Source organism: Aspergillus bombycis (genome assembly GCF_001792695.1).
Source record: "Aspergillus bombycis strain NRRL26010 chromosome Unknown contig00088, whole genome shotgun sequence".
Taxonomy (NCBI): domain Eukaryota; kingdom Fungi; phylum Ascomycota; class Eurotiomycetes; order Eurotiales; family Aspergillaceae; genus Aspergillus; species Aspergillus bombycis.
The window spans coordinates 91,227-112,682 of NW_019170090.1; the positions used below are offsets into that span (position 1 = coordinate 91,227).

The 21,456-nt window shown below is 48.5% G+C and overlaps 7 protein-coding genes across 7 annotated transcripts; 6 read left to right on the forward strand and 1 right to left on the reverse strand.

Annotated features, from left to right (window-relative positions):
• Positions 1–1,666: 1,666 nt before the first annotated feature.
• Positions 1,667–6,717, forward strand: ABOM_008332 (putative ABC bile acid transporter; the record flags this gene model as incomplete). Its single annotated transcript, XM_022535461.1, has 3 exons — positions 1,667–1,731; positions 1,807–4,978; positions 5,125–6,717. The coding sequence occupies 3 exons, from the start codon at positions 1,667–1,669 to the stop codon at positions 6,715–6,717; spliced, it is 4,830 nt and encodes a 1,609-aa protein (XP_022386203.1).
• Positions 6,718–8,028: 1,311 nt separating this feature from the next.
• ABOM_008333 (uncharacterized protein) lies at positions 8,029–8,817 on the forward strand (the record flags this gene model as incomplete). Its single annotated transcript, XM_022535462.1, has 1 exon — positions 8,029–8,817. One exon carries the CDS (start codon positions 8,029–8,031, stop codon positions 8,815–8,817), a length of 789 nt encoding a protein of 262 aa, XP_022386202.1.
• An 826-nt stretch (positions 8,818–9,643) lies between these two features.
• Positions 9,644–10,693, forward strand: ABOM_008334 (NmrA-like family protein; the record flags this gene model as incomplete). The annotated part of the gene is made up of 3 exons (XM_022535463.1): positions 9,644–10,256; positions 10,317–10,473; positions 10,537–10,693. The coding sequence occupies 3 exons, from the start codon at positions 9,644–9,646 to the stop codon at positions 10,691–10,693; spliced, it is 927 nt and encodes a 308-aa protein (XP_022386205.1).
• Positions 10,694–11,455: 762 nt separating this feature from the next.
• On the forward strand, positions 11,456–11,991 carry ABOM_008335 (uncharacterized protein; the record flags this gene model as incomplete). The annotated part of the gene is made up of 2 exons (XM_022535464.1): positions 11,456–11,675; positions 11,744–11,991. 2 exons carry the CDS (start codon positions 11,456–11,458, stop codon positions 11,989–11,991), a joined length of 468 nt encoding a protein of 155 aa, XP_022386204.1.
• A 2,413-nt stretch (positions 11,992–14,404) lies between these two features.
• On the forward strand, positions 14,405–15,097 carry ABOM_008336 (uncharacterized protein; the record flags this gene model as incomplete). The annotated part of the gene is made up of 1 exon (XM_022535465.1): positions 14,405–15,097. One exon carries the CDS (start codon positions 14,405–14,407, stop codon positions 15,095–15,097), a length of 693 nt encoding a protein of 230 aa, XP_022386207.1.
• An 832-nt stretch (positions 15,098–15,929) lies between these two features.
• On the reverse strand, positions 15,930–17,596 carry ABOM_008337 (oleate hydratase; the record flags this gene model as incomplete). The annotated part of the gene is made up of 2 exons (XM_022535466.1): positions 15,930–16,995; positions 17,046–17,596. The coding sequence occupies 2 exons, from the start codon at positions 17,594–17,596 to the stop codon at positions 15,930–15,932; spliced, it is 1,617 nt and encodes a 538-aa protein (XP_022386206.1).
• Positions 17,597–18,818: 1,222 nt separating this feature from the next.
• On the forward strand, positions 18,819–21,166 carry ABOM_008338 (uncharacterized protein; the record flags this gene model as incomplete). The annotated part of the gene is made up of 6 exons (XM_022535467.1): positions 18,819–18,949; positions 19,029–19,421; positions 19,479–19,754; positions 19,816–20,250; positions 20,333–20,442; positions 20,502–21,166. The coding sequence occupies 6 exons, from the start codon at positions 18,819–18,821 to the stop codon at positions 21,164–21,166; spliced, it is 2,010 nt and encodes a 669-aa protein (XP_022386209.1).
• Between the last annotated feature and the right edge of the window lie 290 nt (positions 21,167–21,456).

Consider the following 21,456-nt stretch of genomic DNA (forward strand, 5'->3'; position numbering starts at 1 on the left):
ACTTGTCGCTGGTGAGTTTCGAACCACTTTTTTGTTTCCCTGTTTGACTGTGCTGTTCCCCACTTCTGTCGACAAAGAGTATCGGTGGTGTTTCTCCAAAAACCCGTATCTGTCATGGATGCGAGTACTGCTTACGCTATCTAGACTAGTCTACTCCTAGTAGTAGGCCTGTCGCCTGTGTGCCTGGGGACTTGGACAGGTACCTCATTTCATTGGTGTAGGGGGTCACATCAGCCGAGGAGCACAAGGTGGAGAGGATTCTTCTCAAGTGGGGTTTTTAAATCCGCCAGGTTCGCTTGAAGCCGACGTACTCGCAGCTGTCCAAACTCGAAGGGATCTAGTCCGAGCGAAGTTCTGCCGCTTATCTCGGAGATAGAGATACGAGTTACCCAATTTGGGAGTCGGGGAAGAAGTTTTTGAGTCAGAGCTCTCGTTCAACCTTCATGCAGGTTACATTGCCATCAAGTGACTCACTCCCGTAATCTATCCCGGCTGGCGCTTGGTTCATTGCTGATGACACTGGAGAACAAAGTGACGAATTTCTTTCGATTGGTAGAGCGGTACTGCATATCCAGGAAAATCGACAGTAACTTTGGCAACTCTGGGGAACACGAACAAAGGTCATTCAAGATCCTCGAGTGAAGGTTTCACATACTACATAGGTAGTCACCATGGACTAGTATGCAGGAAAAGCCCAGACGTTGAGTCTTTAGCTCCAAGTTCCAACCCTAGCAGGTGCTGTATATAGTCTTGAAGTACATCTATCTAGGGTTCGGTGTATGGATGTGGAGGTCGAACCAAAAAAAAAAAAAAAAAAAAAAAAAAGGAAAAACATATACGAAAAAGAAACTATAATAAATTAACAATTACAAATAAACAGACTAAATCACGCTGGAGAGAGCTTGATATTTTCCTGAGTTATATATCTTTCAGGAATTGACCTCGAGGAGTGGAAGCGGTGATATCATAGGCCAATAAGGGCTGTCATGGGAGCTGCAGCCATCAGATAAAATACTCTAAATTTCGAGTCGATCGTTTCTCACGCAGACTCTGCCGCCAATAGGCTGAGATATCCCTCCCCCCTCCTCGTCCGTCGTCGTGGATTTTTGACAAAGAAAGACGTGACTCGAATATCTGTACAGAGTAGGTAGGCAATTAATAACCGTCGGTCTGGGTTCTGGATCCCTCGGACCAGGCGGTGGAGACTGCGTGCTAGTTAGCCTAGGAAATCCACCCTGGTGTCTCTCCCTCCGTCCCACTTCTTTCTAACTGCTCTCTTGGCTTTCTCTCTGCCCTTCCGTCATCCGTCGTTTTCCCTCCCCTTCCGTCTTTTCTTCTCCAGATGGACTTGGATTCACCACCTTGATTCACCTCCCCACTCCATTGATACCGACGGAACTGCTAGGGCTTGTTGGTGCCCTCGCAATTCGTCATCTCTTGTCAAATTTCCTTTGTCCTTCCCTCGCTTTTCTCCGATTGCCATGCGAGGCTCGTCTTGCAACACCATCTCCGCAGACTGCCAATAACGCGACTGGCTGTTCTATAATTATCGTCCTGTCGTCGTCCTCCTCCACGCGGGTCTCTGTCGCCAGGACCTGAACGCGAGGCGGATGATCTACCGGATCTCTCAATCTTCCAGCTATTTTCTCTCACCCGCTTGTCAGAAATGACCCCGGAATGCCATGGCCCCATTTGGGCCATCGATGACGTTTCCCGTTGCTTTCAGCGCAAGTATGATCGACACCCTTCCAAATCCTCCCTCTACCTGTGACTGAAGCCTCATATACTCACCGTCATCAATCGCAGTTATCTACAAGTAATCCTGCCGCTTACCGCATGTGGGCTCTCGCTTTTATTTATCCTACTTCGTGTCGCCTATCGTTATTTTGTGGCCCGAAAAGGTGTCTCGTACAAGATCCTCGTGGATGATGCTGCGGAAACTGATACCCAAGTGGCCGAGGAGCATGGAGAAGAAACGGATCGGATGCTATCCAAGGCTGCGGAAGAGGAATTGTTACAGTTTGACGTCGATCGCCCCCGAGGTGAAGTCGCTCTGATAACGCTCGAAGTAGCTGCGCTTCTGGGAGAAGTGGCAGTCTTTATCGCAATTCTGTGGACGGATACCTGGGGTAACAGCGGTAAACTCTCTGCTGTGGCGAAACTGGTTTCGTGGAGCTATATCCTATTTTTGGCATTGGTTCGCTTGCTTCTCTCTACTCTGGACTTGCATTTGCTTCCTAGGATTTGGAATCACACGGCTTGTCTGTACGGGCTCCAGTGGTTGTTCAATGTTCTTGTGTTCCGGTCCGCTGTCATTCATCCCGTCTCAAGGCGTGCCACAATCTTCACCGCGGTGGAGTTTTCTCTATCTACTCTTCTCCTTCTCATTGCAGTGACTACACGCAGAGGAAACAAGGCCGTATTAGTCCCACACGAGGATGGCATCCAGCCAGCGAGACATCCAACTGCCAGCTTGATCTCCTTAGCAACCTTTGCCTGGTTAGATCCCCTTGTCCTAAAAGGCTATAGACAAGCGCTGGAACTCGATGACGTTTGGAATTTGACCTCATCCCAAAAGGCAGCAACTGTGCTGGAAGACTTTCGCCGGAGGCAGTACAAGGGCTCGTTAGTGTGGAGACTTGGTCGTTATTTTTGGCCCACGCTCTTGTGGCAAGGCTCATGGACGATTTTCTCATGCCTTTTCACGTACCTACCTACTATTCTCCTCAAAGCCATCCTGGAATATGTGGAAGATCCAAGGTCAACGACTGCGAATGCGGCTTGGTTGTATGCCATTTTGTTGTTCTGCTCAGGAGCTATCCAGGGTGTTGCGGACGGACAAGGTCTTTGGATAGGTCGCAAATTAGGCGTAAAACTTCGCGCCATTATCATCGGTGAGATCTACGCCAAAGCTCTGAGGCGCAAGGCGGGGGCGTCTGTCGATGCTGGCAAGAAGAAGCCTGAAGAGGCGCCCCCCAGTAGTAAGAAGAAGAGAACCTTCACCTTCGGCCGAAAGAAAAAGAAGGCCACCACAACCGACCCCGAGTCAGATGGTCAGAACGCGAAGGAATCTGGAGAAAGCGACGATGCTCACTCAGCCAATACGGGCAACATCATCAACTTGATGGCCATCGACTCCTTCAAGGTTAGCGAGGTCGGTGCTTACCTTCATTTTCTGTGGGCTAGCGTTCCGGTGCAGATCACGATTGCCGTCACGCTGCTCTACCGGCTTCTTGGGTTCAGCTCATTTGCTGGCATTGTCATCATGGTTTTTATGCTGCCGGTGAACCTGTTTATCGCGAAGCAATTTACAAAGATCCAAAACCAGATTTTGGCTTCAACCGACGCTCGCATACACGCCACCAATGAGATTCTGCAGAACATCAGGATTATCAAGTATTTCGCATGGGAGCAGCGCTTTGAAGACACTGTCAATGAGAAGCGCCAGGCGGAACTCAAGGCATTACGCTACCGCTACATTATCTGGTCCACGGCAGCAACTGTCTGGTACGGAACCCCGCTTATGATCACTTTCGCTTCGTTTTTCCTGTACACCGTTGTCGAGGGGAAGAAGTTGACCCCGTCAATTGCCTTCCCGGCCCTGTCGATGTTCTCGTTGCTTCGTATTCCGTTGGATCAGCTGGCCGATATGGTGGCTCACGTGCAAGAATCTAAAGTCTCTCTGGACCGTGTGGATAAATTCCTCAACGAGGAAGAAACTCAGAAATACGATCAGTTGGAAGAGAGCGACTCTGCTGGACAGCCATCGAGGATTGCGCTGGAGAATGCCACGCTTACTTGGGGAAGCTCCAACGGCCAATACAAAGATGACCCGCAAAGTGATACTACAGACGCATTCCGCTTGATCAATATCGATGTATCCTTCCGGACTGGCAAGTTGAATATCATTGCTGGACCCACAGGCTCTGGCAAGACATCTCTCTTGATGGCACTCCTGGGAGAAATGAAACTCCTGGAAGGTAGCGTTCATTTACCCGGTGGAACTTCTAGCCGGACAGAACTTCCGGTTGACCCACAGACGGGTCTTATGGAGAGCGTCGCGTACTGTGCGCAGGAAGCGTGGCTAGTCAATGATACCGTCAAGGGAAACATTGTTTTCGCCTCACCTTGGGATCAGCGTCGCTACAATGCTGTGGTCAAGGCCTGCGCTCTGGAACGAGACTTTAGTATCCTCGATGCCGGTGATCAAACCATCGTGGGAGAGAAGGGTATCAGTTTGTCAGGTGGCCAAAAGCAGAGGATATCCCTCGCTCGTGCCATCTACAGCAGGGCCCGCCACCTCTTGTTGGACGACTGCCTGAGTGCGGTAGACTCCCACACCGCGAAGCACATTTTCCGAGAGGCTCTTCTAGGACCGTTGATGTTTGACCGAACCTGCGTGCTGGTTACCCACAATGTTGCTCTGACTGTCCCACAAGCGGAGCATGTTATCGTCCTCGACAACGGTAAAGTGACCGCCCAGGGACATCCGGACAAGGTAGCAGCGTCCGGAGTGCTGGGCGACGAACTTCTCAAGTCGCGACCCACATCTAGGTCTAGCTCCCAACGTCCCTCTCGAATGCCCACCGATCTCGGAGACCGTCATGAGGACGATTCGCATGCCACCAACGGTGGAATCACCAATGGCTCGGCCGGAAAGGGTCAAAAACAAGAGGAGGCACGACCTAATTTGGTGGAAGGAAAGGCTACTGGTAGTATCAAGTGGCCAACTATCAAAATGTACCTTCTATCCATGGGCTCGTGGTACTACTGGACGGGCGCTTTGTGTATTTTCTGCTTACAGCAACTGGGATCTGTATCTACAAATGTTTGGATCAGACAGTGGGCCAACTCCTATCAAACTGAGGATGTCGGAACAGATGATGTTGGAGACTACGCTGCCCTAACGAGTTTCAAGATCCCGTCATTCAATGCTGGGGGTGTGCCACGAACCTCCACACAGAGTGCCCCCACTTTGGTACGCAAGTAACCACGGGGACCTACGGCAATGTTAATGTTGCCTACTATCTCGGTGTATATGCGATCCTTGGGTTCCTTTATATTATAATATCCTTGGTTAGAGAGGGTGTTCTGTTCTGGGGCTCCTTGCATGCATCCAATAAGATCCACAAGCGTCTCTTGAATGCCGTGATGCATGCCAAGTTCAAGTTTTTCGACTCGACACCTCTTGGTCAATTGATGAACAGGTTTTCCAAGGATGTTGAAGCTGTCGACCAGGAAGTTGCTCCGGCGGCAATTGGTATGCTTCACTGTCTTGCGAGCGTGGTAATGATTGTGGCTCTGATTTCGGTGATAATGCCGGGTTTCTTGATTGCGGCTGTCTTTATATCGTTGGTCTACTTTGCACTGGGAGCTGTGTACTTGAATTCCTCCCGTGATCTCAAGCGCCTAGAGTCTGTGCAGAGAAGTCCTCTCTATCAGCAGTTTGGCGAGACTCTCAATGGAATTGTCACCATTCGTGCCTACGGCGACGGGCCTAGGTTCATTGTGGATAATCATCGACGCATCAACGACTACAACCGGCCGCACATTTACCTTTGGGCTAGTAATCGCTGGCTTGCCCTCCGCGTTGACTTCACTGGTGCTTTGGTTTCCTTCTTCACTGCTGTCTTCGTCCTGCTCAGTATTGGAAAGATTGACGCCGGCGCTGCTGGTCTTGCGTTGACATACGCAGTTACATTCACGGAGCATGTTCTCTGGTTGGTCCGTCTCTATTCCGAGGTTCAACAGAACATGAACTCGGTTGAACGAGTGAAAGAGTACCTCGAGGTAGAGCAAGAGGCGGCGGCCGTTATTCCTGACTCGAGGCCGCCAGCCCACTGGCCTAGCGGTGGAGCTGTTGAATTCGCCAACTACACTACACGCTACCGACCAGACCTTGATCCTGTTCTTCGCAACGTTTCCTTCACGGTGCAGCCGGGTGAAAAGGTCGGCATTGTGGGCCGCACGGGCGCGGGTAAAAGCTCACTGGCTCTTGCTCTCTTCCGTGGGCTTGAAGCCGAGAAGGGACGTATAGTCATTGATGACGTAGATATCGGCTCTATTGGGCTCCGCGACCTGCGGGAGTCCATCACGATTGTACCACAGGATCCAACTCTTTTCACAGGCACCATCCGGAGCAACCTCGACCCATTCAATCTCTTCACGGATGACCAAATCTTCACGGCGCTTCGCCGGGTTCATTTGATTGGGTCTGGAACATCAGGAACCGCAACTCCTGTGACAAGTTTTGCGGAACCTATCGCGACCGCGAATGACACTGTTGTTCTTGACAATAAGAATATCTTCCTCAACCTGGAGACACCGATTTCCGAGTCTGGATCTAATCTGTCCCAAGGGCAGAGGCAGCTCATGTGTCTCGCCCGTGCGCTTCTTAAGGAGCCTAAGGTTCTGATGATGGATGAAGCGACGGCTTCCATTGACTATAACACCGATGCCAGAATCCAAGAGACACTACGTGAGCTCCGGGACAGCACCATCATCACGATTGCGCACCGCTTGCAAACCATCATTGACTACGATAAGGTCCTAGTGCTCGATCACGGCCGTGTGGTGGAGTACGACCACCCATGGACGCTCATCAACCGGGAAGATGGTGTTTTCCGGGGCATGTGTGACAACAGCGGGAACGCCGAGGCCCTTCTGGATGGTGCCAAGAAGGCCTGGGAGCATAAACGGCTTGTGGATGACTCATAGACTCTCATATAACCAACTGAACTAGCTTCTGTTCTGCATAGTTTATTTTCCTACCCTTTGTCCCTCTTCATCTCGGTGGAGATCAAAAGTTTGGTCGGCTCAGGGTATTATTCTGTAATGTTATTTATAGTGGGCGTATAAAGGAACGTGCTCTTGAGTGAATATGATAGTTTGATCTATGCTAGAGGATCTAGTTTCCTGACGTCCCGTGTGTTGGGTATAATTTGTAGGACCATCTACGACACGATTGATTGCCCTGTCTGTGGTGGAGAATCGTTTCGGGCGCCCACCGCAGGTCGTTTTACGGATCGTCATGCCGATGATTAGTAACACCAGGGTCGAATCTTGTTCGAGCATGAAAAGTCTGGAGTGGGAGGCGGAACTCTCGGATGCACTGTGATGGACGACCACATGGGATCATCCTTCCATATTCAAGAGAATGGAGTTTTCGGGCATGTCCCCGTGGAGGGACTCTGTCGAGATATATGGGTTCCTTGTTTTTCCACGACTCTCCCTGTCATGTGGTTGTCAGGGAGGAGAGGTAGGTATACCAGTAATGGTAGTACTTTAGTAGTCCTGGTAAAAAGAAGGAGTAGAAAAAAAGATCAAGTCGTGAATCATGATCGACAAACCAGGCTAGGCGGCTAAACCCGATCGCGCCTAGCTTCCACATACTTTAATTCCGATAGGATCCGCGCGACGCAAAACAAGCCGATCAACCACCAACGGCTTCCCCAAAGACCCGGAGAGATGCGGATATGCTGATTCCGCCGTCTCCATCGCTGGAGCCTAGCGAATCCCCCACGATTCAATGATATCACCGGTGCCACTGAGAACATCCTGACATAACTTTTCATTGCCGTATGACCGGCGACGCCGCGTCAGTCCCGGCCGCCGAACCATGAACTGTGCCGTCTTGCCTAGTAAAAGACTTCCCTCAGCAAAGTCAATTTCTCCTGGGCATTGGTTATCAACGGTGGAACAAACTTCCAACAGCAATTGTCTGGATGTCGTGATGCAAAGGATGGCGATAAAGTTCTGCGCCTTCTTGCATGTGGAGCTTGGGGCAGCCCGAAATAGGCCATTTCATCATATGGTTACATTGATAGGCCCAGTGATTCTAGATCTCCGTCAGCTGTATGAATCTATAAGAGTAGCTGAGGGTATCCGTTGACGTTCCTCTCTTTTTGAATTTTGATAACTTTGTGCTGGCCTGATTAGCTGAACGGATTATACATACACCCACTGCGTCCCCGTGCAACATATCCGGATCAACAAGACCGCTCGACTGAATATACTAATCACATAATCATGCGTATCTTCTCTGCCTTGAGCAGCCTCCTTCTGGCCGGAGCTGTCGCCGCCCAGAGCTCTGACTGCTCGCCCAAGTCCGGTGATGTCCAGACTCTCCAGTTCGCCTGGGCGCTCCAGCATCTGTCCGAACGGTTCTGGTCGTCTCAATCTCTCAACCAGACTTTCCTGAATAATGCCACCAACGCTTCCACCGCCAACTACGAACCTAATTTCAGGGGCATCACACGAGAGAATCGTCTGGGCATCCGTGCCATCCAGCAGGTTGGCAACAACCTCTCCAACTTCACCACCCCTCGTTGCAACGTCACCATCCCGCAAGCCAGTGATGCCAATAGCTTCCTCAAGAACGCCCTGCAGGTCGAGCAGACCATCGCCGGCGGCTTCATCGGCCTGGCCGCCTACACCCAATCTCCTGAGGTCGCCTTCCTCCTGGCTCGTCTGGCTGCCCAGCACAGTGCCCAATCTGCCTACCTCGGCTCTGAGCAGAACTCCACCTTCTTCCCCTCAAACAGCACTTCTTTGGTGCCCGCCTACACCCCCGACCAGATCCTCAAGGCCGGTAACCAGACTGGCCAGCTGGGCACCTACATCAACAGGTGCGTGACTGCTCCCGCCGGCCCCTGCGGCCAGAAGGTCAACATCGGGCCCTTGGTCGCAACCCTGAACTCCACGAGCACTGGCGGTGGCACTTCTAGCTCTGCGTCCCCCTCCAGCACCGCTACGGAGGCAACGTCTACTGCCACCTCGACCGGCACGTCAACGGCCAGGAGCAGGAAGTACTTCTAAGCTTCGGAGTCGAAGAAAATACCGAGTATATCGACAAACCAACAGAGGCCGAACAAGACAATCTGCCCAAGATATACTTCGCAACTTTGGATTGGTAAAAGGATTGCGTGAGACTTGCGACGACCACAATTCATGTATCAACCACGTTCTGTAATCATCTAATTTATGTCCCAGTGTGTAGGGTAATGTAATGCGTCGGGTTCGGATGGGTTCTGTGCTATAGTTGGGTTATATAATAGTTTACACTTTCTTGATCTATAGGCCAGAGAATCAATATGTTTATATCGAAAGAGAGCAACTTGTTCTAACCTATGCCCAATCACTGTTAACCAACTGGACATCGAACGTAAGTAAAAGAGTCCATTATGTATCCCATGACAGGGGAATATATTTTTAAATAAGATGGTGACTTGCTTATCTGCAGCGTAGAAATCACGGAGCGGCCAGGAAACCCTGTGGTCATATATATATTTGAATCCTAATAGATAGTGCTTACACCGCACCCGTCCTATAGTAAATTTGGCACAAGGCGAATAGATAACGTCGGTTGTTTTCTTTTATAGAAATAAGCATAGTGTACTGAATAATCAGTCATATCCCAGAGTATATTGATCGTTAATACTTCGGGGTGTCGGGACGAATACGCCGTACGAAGCTCGGGATCAAAATAGAGCCCGAATGAATAATGATCGATCACTATTTGCCTCCAGTCGACCAGATAATACAAACCGCCGAAAGTATTTAAAAGTCATCCCTATGCCCCTGTCATTGACGATGTGTTATCTTCATATTCCACCCATCCTTCCCTTACAATTCTATTGACAAAATGGCCCTCACCGTCGGGATCGCTGGCATCACCGGAAAGTTCGCCCGCCGCGTGGTCTCCCACCTGCTCAAGCACTCCGATGTCACTATCCGCGGATACTGTCGTGACCCCAGCAAGGTCCCCGAGTCCATTTCCTCCTCGGAGAAAGTGACCCTGTTCAAGGGCGATGCCTTCGACAAGGGGGCCATCCGTACCTTCGCCCAGGGCTGTGATGTGCTGATCTGCTGCTACCTCGGCGACAACCAGCTCATGATCGATGGACAGAAGATTCTGATCGATGCCTGTGAGGAGCAGGGCGTTCCGCGCTACATCGCAAGTGACTGGGCCCTCGACTACACCAAGCTGAAACTAGGAGAGCTGTTCCCCAAGGACCCCATGATCCACGTTCACGCCTACCTGGCTACAACGCAAAAGGTCAAGGGCGTCCATGTACTAATCGGAGGGTTCATGGAGCCGGTTCTCAGCCCCTTCTTCAATATTCTGGATCCCAAGACCAACACTTTCCGCTTCTGGGGCGAGGGCGATGAAATCATGGAGGGAACTACCTACGACAATGCGGCTGAGTTCACCACCGCCGTGGCTAGGGATCCCGAGGCAACTGGTATCATCCGCTGTATGTTTCTGTCTGAGTGTTGGTACTCTACCATTTTTTACCAAACTAACCATACTGCAGTCCTTGGCGGCCGCGCCACTATCCGCGAAATCGCTCAGTCCTACGAGAAGGTCTACGGCGTGAGGGCGAACCTTGAGAGGCTGGGTTCTCTCGACGACCTCTACAAGTTTATGCACGAGAAGCAAGCCCAGAACCCTGCTGATATCTACGGCTACATGTCGTTGTATGTTACCCGCTACTCTGGATAATCTGTGATGCTCATGGTACTGACGGGAGACAGGTTCTTTTACTATTACTGGATCAATGGGCAGACCTTTGTCGGGCCGCAGCTCGATAATGACAAATATCCACAGGTCAAGCCTGTCAGTTGGGAGGAGTATATGAGGCAGTGGCCTTTGGAGCAGCTGCCCAGTTCTTATTTTGCACTCAATGCTTGAGCGTTTGTAGTTGCTCGTGTATATTGATCTTCTGTTATTGCTATCTGAATAGAATCCGATGAGGAATACTGTCATCATAGTGTATATATCTCACATAAGTTGATATCTTAGTAGCAACGAGGCTGACATAACAAGTTCATACTAAAACTAATCTTTCTGGGACTCAATTGGCTATTGCCTGAATAATCTGGGGGGAATGCCTTTGACCCCCAGGCTCTCTTGGAATGGTAAAAGGGCATCTTTCATTTTCTACAAGGGTATTGAAATTCTCTATCCTCGCTGGAGCGTGTACCCTTCAGAACATGGCAACCGAAGAGACCTCTATGACGGGTTTGAACTGAGTAGTTGACTAAAAAAGATTGTTCAATCTCCGGGAACTCATCTAGATAGAGACTGAGATATGGCGAGAACCTTGATAGTTAATAAATAGTGGGTACTAGGAAGCTTTGATACTATTGCTTGCCCATAACACTGAGACATGACGAGAACCTTGATAGATCGATATAATGCTTAGTTCGAGAAGTGCCGGGAGCGAAGCGGATAACCGGCACCTTGATACTGCTATACCTGGTCAGTGGTTCTTCAGCTGGAGATGGATTTGTAATAGCAAATGTTATGAGGACCGTCAGGGTGAGAGATTGCTCACCGATCACACATATATAAAGACGATGAGGCGCTGTCTCTCCTCTCACAACTCGCATCATCATCACACAGCATCAGCATCATTCAATCACTCTTCCAACTCGACAACTTTCAGTCAAAATGAAGTCCGCATTCATTCTCTCTGCCCTCGCCTCCAGCGTGCTCGCTGCCGCAGCTCCATTCCAGCTGGTTATCAGCGGTTCTCAATCCCGCACCAGCGAGCTCAAGGACCGCGCCCTCATCAGCCAAGGCGACGCCTTCATCGTGGCTCCCCAAGGTGAACACGGTATCAACTTCACTGGCGGTGATGGCACTCTGGGCATCCAGAACGGCGACGTTGGTAAGACTTTCTTCCTTTTGACACGCATCGCCTTCGTAATACCAGATCGCGCTAACGATTGAGCTTAGTCTACGTTGGCACCGATGGCCACGTCGACCTCAAGAGCACCGACGGTATCGTTGCTGGTGGTCTGACCCAGGGGTTCACTACGGGCAGCAACAATGTCCTTGAGTGGGCCCAGGGCCAGTTCTACGCCTGCCCTCACGTATCCTTCTTCGCCGCGGGTCCCCCTACCTACATGCTTTATGCCAGCCGCTCCGGTGCCACCCTTCCCAACGACTGCATTCAGATCAGCCTCACCAAGGCCGCTATCTAAGTTCGCTGTCCGTTGATCTTTGATTCTCGGGAGGTTGCATTCAGATCAACCTCACCAATGCCGCCGGCTAAATTCGTGTCCGTTGATCTTTGATTCTAGGAACGCTGTGGAGGAAGATTGGGTCTATAGACAAAAGTTTAACTAGATACACTCGTTTCAAACTATATTGTGCTTTACTCTACATTTACTTTGAATCCACTACAGATCACACCAGTTGGCATGTATGAGAATCATTATATTAAAGTATTAAAATAGCCTCTTCCATGATATTGAATAGTACTTCGAATCAATGACTGGAGGCTAGACGTGGCCCGCGACCTGTATTGTAGTCTAGCACTGTGGAAGCGGGAGGCGATCAATAGAGAGACGACGCCCTTTTTTGTAACATATATAGGTAGTTCATTGTATACTATCAGAGTCGATAGCAACTCCGGCTCTACAAAAGCCAGAGAGCCGAGATCTTTATATTGGTTATCAAGTTGACAAGTGCAGTAGTGAGGGAACTTTCACAACCTGTGCACCTCACTGTCTACTACAAGTACCTTTTGGCTTTGATCTTTTGATTCAGGATGATATCCCTCAGATCTGTTGATGTGCATAGAATAAACAGTTCTACACAGACAAGAATCGTTTTCTCCGTAACTACACTTCTCATGGCCAAACCAAGCTGGGAAATCCAGTGCCACGCTCATACCTTAGCTGAACTAACACAATACTCTGCACTTACCTCTATGCGTGATTGGGAACGGCGGTGCCTCCACGAAAGGGAGAAAGAGAAAATACGTAGATCTTTTTCAATGCAGGAAATGGTATACCCAAAGAGTGTTATGGGTGTGTGTTTGCTATTTGTACCACCGTTTTTTACACTCCCAGGGTGAGTTCACTGTAGAAGGCACAACGTCTTCGAAACCACCAGTATATATTGGATCTATATCAATACAACCCTCTATATCTTAATTCGTCCCACGTTTTGTTGTTTTCTCCTTAATTTAGTTTTCATCTATTGCTGTACCAGCCGTCAAGTCTAAATGTTCTGTGACAAGCTCGTACTCGCAAGTCTGGGACTGAATGAATCTGATGAACCTCAGTTACATCTAATCGACCCTATGGCATTACATGCTGGAATGAACTACCCTATGTACCCTGTAAACCCACTTCTGTCAAGCACAATCACTGTTCGATATATGATAATGTTTCTTCAGTGATAAACGTGCCAGAAGAGGATTAGTAAAAGAATAATTAAGATAATTAACATTGGTTGAGACTCTTCACCGGTAGACATTGAAACAGTGATTATAGCTGCACTACAGCCCTTGTAAAGAAGATTTACCAGATACAAAGCCATAAGTAAACAAAACCTTCACGGAGATCATTTCCTCAAAGTGTTGTGATACCACATTGATCGACATTGTAAAGAAGAGGGAGACAATATCAGTGTTAATGCGATCTATAGATGCATGTCTTACAAGGTCACGCCACAGAGCAATAGCTACATTGAGCGTAATAGACAAGCAGCCCGGGAATACCGCCAAAGAAGGGGCGGCTGTAGCAGCTCGAAGGTGCAGTGTAGGACCTAGTCAAACAAAAACAAGCAGACGAGGGCCCAGATTACTAGTTGAAGTAGTGGGGTGCATGGCTTTGCAGAAAGGACTAGTAAAATGCATGCAAAAGAGTGACCAGGTAAGCTAGGTCGTTTTATGTCTTTGAACCTGGAACAGGTTTTGCTCATGATAGGATTTTATTCCATCTAGCAGATTCCAGAATGAAGATGAGGGTTTTATACATCACTGGTATAATGGCATGTGTGGAGTAGGCAGGACTCATGATTGTCGCCTGTATGTTGAGTGCTCTAGTTACCCTAAAACGAGTAGGAGATCTGCTAATACCATTAATCAATCAAAGAATATACTACTGGTGGAAGAATGTCAGTTTATCCAATCTGGAGTAGAATGGCTTTTTAAAAGAGAAATGCTCAACTGCGAAACCTGTCTTTTCCATGAATACACTACGAAGCACTAAATAATGTACATGAATGGCAGCCGTTTACTGAAATCAACTCAATAATTTCAATACCTTGTTATAGAACATAGTAAAGTAGGATAAGCAATTACTCGCTCCATTGGGTCACAACAATATCAGGAGATATCCCTGGCATTTCTCAAGAGGGGTTTGGCTTTGGGAGGACCAAAAGTTCGAACGTCATATGACAGATAGAGGGCCTAGACCTAATTACTTGTAGGTGTAAATCAACGCCTCGAATTGTTTTGGCCATTATGCAACACTCATTGGAAGAACCGCATAGAGCAGATGATATATCAGACATATCTGGAACCAGTTGTTAGTATTTAACCGTTGCAATCGGCTGGCTTCAGCACAATACTTCTCGACCCACTATCAATATACAGTCAACAAGATGACCTCTGCCCACGACACCGTTTCCAGCGATCTCTACCATCTGGTCTTATCGGCCACTCATATCAGTAAAGACCCAAACAACATTATCGAAAAGGTCCGCATCCCCGGTACCTACGTATCACTGCGGGCAGCCAAAGCAGCTGCCCACAGTTGTCTCTATGACGCCGGGTACGAAAGGGAGTTCTTCACACAATATGAAATCAACAAAGATATCTTCGAAGAGCAGAATCTCCCAGAAAGACAGGGTCTCATTGTATTTGCAGTTGCCTCCGATGGTACCACCTTCCGCGTCCGCATTGATACGACTCCAAATAGTCTTGGATTAATGACGGATTATGAGGATGGTCGAATCCCTGTGACTCTCTATTACGTTATCCAGACCACCTTTGCATATAATGGAGAGAAGGAAGTCAGTACAGTGCGAGATCTCAATGTGTTGGGTGCGTTTATCAGTTATCAGGAGGCGAGAATATATGCAGAGAAGGTATTACTGTCCGAGGATGATGCCCTGACTAAGGAAAGCTATGAAGCATACGACGAGGCGTCGCCTGTCGAAACGGACTGTGGATATGGCGAGAATGTAGTCGTGCATGCCGTGGGTGAGTATGGTGAGAATTATTCAATCAGTGTGATTGAGACAAAGAGGCTGGAAAATGTCGCTTTGGCGGAAACATCAATGCAAATTATGTGAGAGTATATCTGCTTAATCTTAGTGATCATGCTAGTCTGTTCATGTTTCTTCTTTCTGAGAGTTTTATTCTACGTGGCGTGGACTTGGCTTGTCTCGTTATCTATTCGTTTCTTACTTGTCTCAACCCAATAACAGGGAAGGATCACAGATTGTTGAAAGCCGACGGAAATATACTCAGTGGAAGGGATACGGAGTTCTTATAAAAAAAAAAAAAGAAAAAAGACCCCATTTCGCGATCGATGACTGAGGATATGGCCAGATATCTCCTTTTGGCTCTGGATGTACAACGATGGAATGTGAAGTACAAGTTAACTGCTTTTACGAGTTATTTACACAGCCATGATTGCAGGGTCCGTCTTTTGACATGCAGCATTCGGCATATATACTAAGTTCGTGGCTGAGAATGTGCCCCAACAGGTTCAATAGTCAATCGATACTACATGGTAGACGCAGAGTAGTGTATAACTTTTGCGGGACAGAACCCACCTGCCGAACAAGATGATGGCATGCGTATACGCCCAATGACTCTTGCCTAGTAGAAGAGACTGATGAGGTCCAACAGGTCTCTGAATGACAGCAAGCTTGCATATGTCGCTTGGTGATTTTCAAATTCCACCAAGAGAACTAATTCCTCGCTTATCAGGCACGAAGACTCTGGAAAGGCAGTAAAACTCGTTGTAGCTGCTTCGTCACCGCAACCACCCTCGCAAACCTCAGGCACAGATGCCCGTATTTTATGAATCCCAAATAAACATGCTGGTCATGGCACCACACAGAACTTGGCAGAAATGTAAAATTTAAGTGGGACTCGGTGCACTGTGACCCACGCCGGTTATACAAGAATATCAAAGACCTCCAAGAGAATATTTTTCTTTACCCTTGGTGGTGATTTTGGAAGGCTGAATAGCGTATAGACAGCCTGCTGAGCAGTCCTCACACTGTACTCGGTACTCAACGTAGTTTCGTCAGGGAGCTCGGCAAATTGACCAAGACACGCAAAGTTGGTGGTTCCATGAGGTACCACATGTGGACGATCTTGGTTACTGCGTGTCAGAAAGGGTGCGGTTCCCAGCGGCATCCCACAAGGGATGGTGGTTGATTTCGCGAGTATGGGCTGTAATGGGAAGCTGAGGTGAGAAAGAACCTCGGTGAAAATCTCCACACCAGAGCACGCGAACATGGGCTTCTTCACGAAATTGCCTTCGCTAGCAGGGCTCAGCCCGTACCCACAAACGATATGCCTGTCAGCAGGCTGGGACGGAAACACCGGTTGATGTGGGACGTTGATAGTGATCAGCCAATTACTCTCTGCCAGGGATAGCGTGTCAGTGCTGCCTGCCGGCTCGAGGGTGAGCTTGTCGTATAGCCTCATGAATTCTGTTCCCTGCAGAGTAGTGGTGAAGGTCTCAATCCCAGATTCTAGGGCTCGTGAAAGAAAGTTGACCGGATTTCCAAATTTTGAAGACTTGCGAGAAAGCCCTTGCCATAATCTCCACTCACGTAACAAGAGATCTTCCCAGTTCGAGGACAAAAATGGCGGGGCAGCCACATTCGTACCATAAATCGCACCGGAGCGTGAGAAGCCTAGGTCAACCAAGCAAATATCCTCTAGGTCAAGCGAAATTCGACATTCCTCTCCATCTTTCACCAATCGTATCTCAAAGACTGTTGCTGGATCACTCTCAGGATAGAATCTGATATCCGTTACCTCGACATCGAAACGAAAGTCAACACGTTCATCTCTTAGATAACGAATAATTGGGATGACAATGGAGTCAAATAAGTTATATCTCGTGTGGATGGTTCCACTGACATCTTTAAGGGACAAAATATCCTCCAAGTATTTACGAAGATGTCTTCGAAACTCAATCGCACTATGCCATGGCTGGAACGCAAATCTATCCACTGATCAGCTTATTCCAAAGCAAGGGTTGTGTGAAAGATTTACATCTTAGACCAGTGCAACCAGAAACCTGTGTCAAAGAATGACGTATCGAAGGCTTCGTTGATTTTTTTTGACGCTAGTGTTTTCTCGCTCTCTAGGATGACTTTGATTAGCTCCAGGCGATGTTTTAGTCCGAGCTGGAACCCTTCCGTGTACACCCCACTTGAATCTGGTGCTTTCAATCTTATTGCGCCAGATGTCGTGGGCGCCTTTGGGTGTGACTGGTGCTGTCTGCCAAACTCTTGAATATCGTCCAGTAGAGACTTGTCGGAATCCAGGGTACTAGGCACTAAGGACAAAAGGCTGTCGATACAAGTACCATAGAGGTGGGGGAGGCACTGGTAGGGCAAGAAGTACCCATTCTCTGCATTCCCCAGGGTGGCCATTTCTCCTTCAAAGCCCGGATGAAGATCGAGAATATGGATATTTCGACCAGGCACGTTGCATTCCCTCGTCAGATAAACAGCGGCGGCTAGGGAAGCCAGCCCGTTGCCGACTAGCCATGCCTGGACGTTCTGTGCATCTCGCTTGAATGTGCGTGACCTGGTATCCATTGAGATGACATTTATACATGGCCGCGATCTAATTGTACACCGACCGTATGACTATGTAAATCTTCGCTTGTGTGGAATGGTATCTTTATAGAGAGGGTGTACGTGAATACTAAACCCTATGATGTCACGATAGGTGGGGAGCTTATCATTCATCTGGGCCTTGATATTTAATTCCACAGCCTTATATCTCATCGGGGTGGGAAATTACTTTCCGCAATCAAGCTCAATACATCATATCAATAAAGTTGGTCCAGTAATATCTTCCTAAATGTTGCTTTGGTGGGATTGGAGATTGTGTAGCTACTCTGGCCAGGCCTGGTCTCAAATTGTGTGCGGTCTTGATCCTAGAATGTTTCTTTAAATGTCAGGTGTCATGCTCCAGACCATCAAAGGAGACCACAGAGAACCTCGGCAAAAGTTATTTGGCTTTTGGAGAGTACCGGCCTTTTGAATAGAACTTAAGTCGTTCGCGCCCTCGTAGGCTCGGCCGGATATGAGTACCATGACCGCAATGTTGTCTGCGACATCTGATAGGCGAGACTGTCATGGGCGGGTTCATGGTCTACGCCGGCAGATAATTTTACTATAATCTTTGAGACTGGCTCGTATATCGTATACCTCAAGGTGACGTAGCCTAAGGTTTCTGCCCCTGATACTTGAGATAACGTGGTAGGCCATATATCCGATCATACGACTGATACTAATGGCTTTCGGATGGAAATTTGAGTTGCACAAGAGGCGCGAAACATGGAATCCGCGACTTTCGTTGCGTTAATATGGAAGGATAGGGTGGACCCTTATATCCACTCTTTCGTGATGGCGATGATTGTCGGCTCGGCCTGCGGGCAATTGTCACCGGCCGAGTGACAGGGGTAAGTAATATGAACTCACTGTCCCAGATATCTCCATACAGCAGCGAATCCAAAAGTTGTTCGTTTTGGTGTCCAAGGCCTTGCTTCGTATTATTGAGCCAATATTCCACATCACGCCACTTCTCTCGGTCTCGTCGGTTATATGAGCCTCATCTGTACTTGCCACATTACCTTTGAGCTTAGTTATACTATCTCTTCTGTAACTGTGGCGAGATACTTTAGTCGGAAGAGGGCTGTTTAGGTCAGGAGCCGAGTAATGCAAAGTACCCGTCGTATAGGGAACACAGGTTACTCCTAAACCCCCAAACCTCGAACAAAATAGGCTGCGTGGTGATTCAACATATTGCCATATGTTCACATCGAGCCATAACACTGGTGTTGATAACCTTATCAAATGTTTTCATCTCCGAAAGTCGACTTGCGCATCCCCATTGGGGGACGTTCTTCTCGAGATAGTTCCTGGTGCGGGCCTCCTTTCAATGTAGGGAAGCCCTGGATCGACATCCATCGAACATTGTTGACCAACATGCTAAGAAAAGTTGAATAGGTTGTTTATGCAGGAATATCGGAGCTGGTAACACAGGGCCCGGACGCAAGGTCATACTTGCCATTCGCAATGCCACACAGCTGGTGGACTTCTTCGAGTATACTGTGGTAGTCCACGGCGTTCATGTACCTCCCTTCGTGACGACCGAGTTCGTATCCTATTTACGACGATATGCGACCAAGAATGGGGAGAAGATAATAGCCGTGGCCTTGCCGCAAACTCTTGCCCACAGATGGCCATCACTATGTTCGTATCTCTGGAAAGACCTCGATGCCGTCCCTTTGGTGCTGGAGTGCAAGAACCATTTTAGGCAGCAAGATGAGCCTGGCGAGCTCGCCACGTTTTTGGGTTGGGAGAGAAAGGAGCTCGATGAACAGGCGGATTCAATGGCGCGGAAATGTTTACGGTAAATGTTACAATGGAAAGCTGTTGCTGGAAAGACCTTGGTTCTAACATTGAATAGGTCATTTGGTGTCGGGCATGTCCTGCACAACCATATCTGTGCTGATGGGACGGTGGAGGTTGACAAGCGCTTTTGTGTACATGTTGGAGATAAAGGAGATTACCAGGAGACTGTGCATCCCGAGATATGGAACATTGTCCAAGGATTTGCAAACGATCTGATAGAGAGGAAGATTAAAATCGCCTTTTTCAGTATGACATGTGAGGGAAAGCCTGATGTGCATACAAGACACGCTTTGGTCCGATTCTCTCAGAAACTTGGAGTAGATACCAAATGGTGGGTGTCTTGACATTATTAATCTACTCGTCCGCCGATATTGATCGATCTGATGTTGCAGGTATGTCCCGAAGCCACGGCCCAGTATTCTTCAAATCGTGAGGAAGATGGAGTACATCATGGAGGGTTTGACTGGACCGGAAGAACACCTTGGAACGGATGACGAGCTACGGCTCCTGGAGTTCGCCTACGAAAATGCTAGACGGTACTGGTTAGCAGAGAACGGACCCCTACGGCCTCGCTCAGAAGGCGGCGCAGACGTGGTTATAATTGATAGCGCACCCCTCTTGACGTTGGCACTCCTATCTAAGCAATGTGACCCACAAAGACCGGTTATTTTTGAAAACAGATTGCACGTCCAGCAACAGCGATTGCTGGAGGATTCGACAAGCCCGCAGACTAGAGTGTGGGAATTCGTGAAAACAAGGCTAAAGCACGTCGATATTCTAGTCTCCCAACTGCCTCGTGAACTGACACCATCCATCATGCCGGATAGGTATGTCGGGTATATACCAGTTACAGTGGACCAGTAAGGCGTCGTCTTTCGCTGAACCTGCTAGCTGTTAACCGTGAGATAGATTTGACGGGTTGAATAAAAATATTACGGCCGAGGACATCACCTTCTACGGACGGGAGTTCCACTCTTTATGCAGGGTATTGGGATCCCCTACCATATCGTATCCTGACGGTAGGGGCACATCTCCACGTTGTGTCGTCGTTACCCGAAGTCTCAGCTGACAGGTGTAGAGCAATATATCCTCCATCTCTCACGGTTACGACTAGGAGACGGAACTATTCCTTTGCTCGATGCCTACGCCACATTCTGCAAGAGATATATGGAAGTGTACCAGGATGCACCCCCGCCCAAGTTGCTGATTTGTCACCATGGCCCACCTAACAGTCCAGAAAACTCACTCATATATGACCGCTTGCTGTCACATATCAACACTAAAATGGAGGACCTTGCACATCGAGTTTGTGTTGTGCAGGTTGGCCCCCAGGACCAGATGTGGAATACTCTCCTTACGCAGGCTCGTGTTCTCGTTCAACTCTCCATGGTCCATGGAATACCAGAGGTCCTTCTATGGGCTCTCCAGAAGAGGAAGCCTGTAATCGCTAGCAGAGAAGCAAGGCTATTTTCGTTCTTAGACAAGATACAAAACATTTTACTAGTTGATGGTGGGGACATTGACACGGTCTCGCAACATTTATTCCACCTGTTCACCGACAAAGAACTCTACGCACGGGTCATTTCAGATGCCCCACAAAGACTGCCAGATAACCTGACTACAGTTGGTAATGCATCTGCTTGGATGTTTCTGGCCTCGAAGGTGTCCCGTCTGGGTGCCTTTGAGCCAAATGGTGAAGATATAGATAGGTTAGCACGTCAGGAGGCCGGGCCGTATACTTGAAAGGTTCCATGACTGATGATTGTCGCTTCATATTGTGTGTTTCTTTGGTTGGTTTCAAAATGCTGCTTTAATGATGCGATAGGGAAATGGCATTAGCTATCTGGATCGGAGACTCAACTCTAGTAACCGTGGCTGTCAGCACTGCCTGTTTCAATTGATGAAAAGTCTGAGTCAACATGGTAATCATAACTCTGTTTGTTATCTAGCGTTAGGAAGGACGAATATTCCCACCACCCATGAACCAAGCAACCGCGAATGCCCTGCAGGAAACAATAGCCAGTAGATCACTG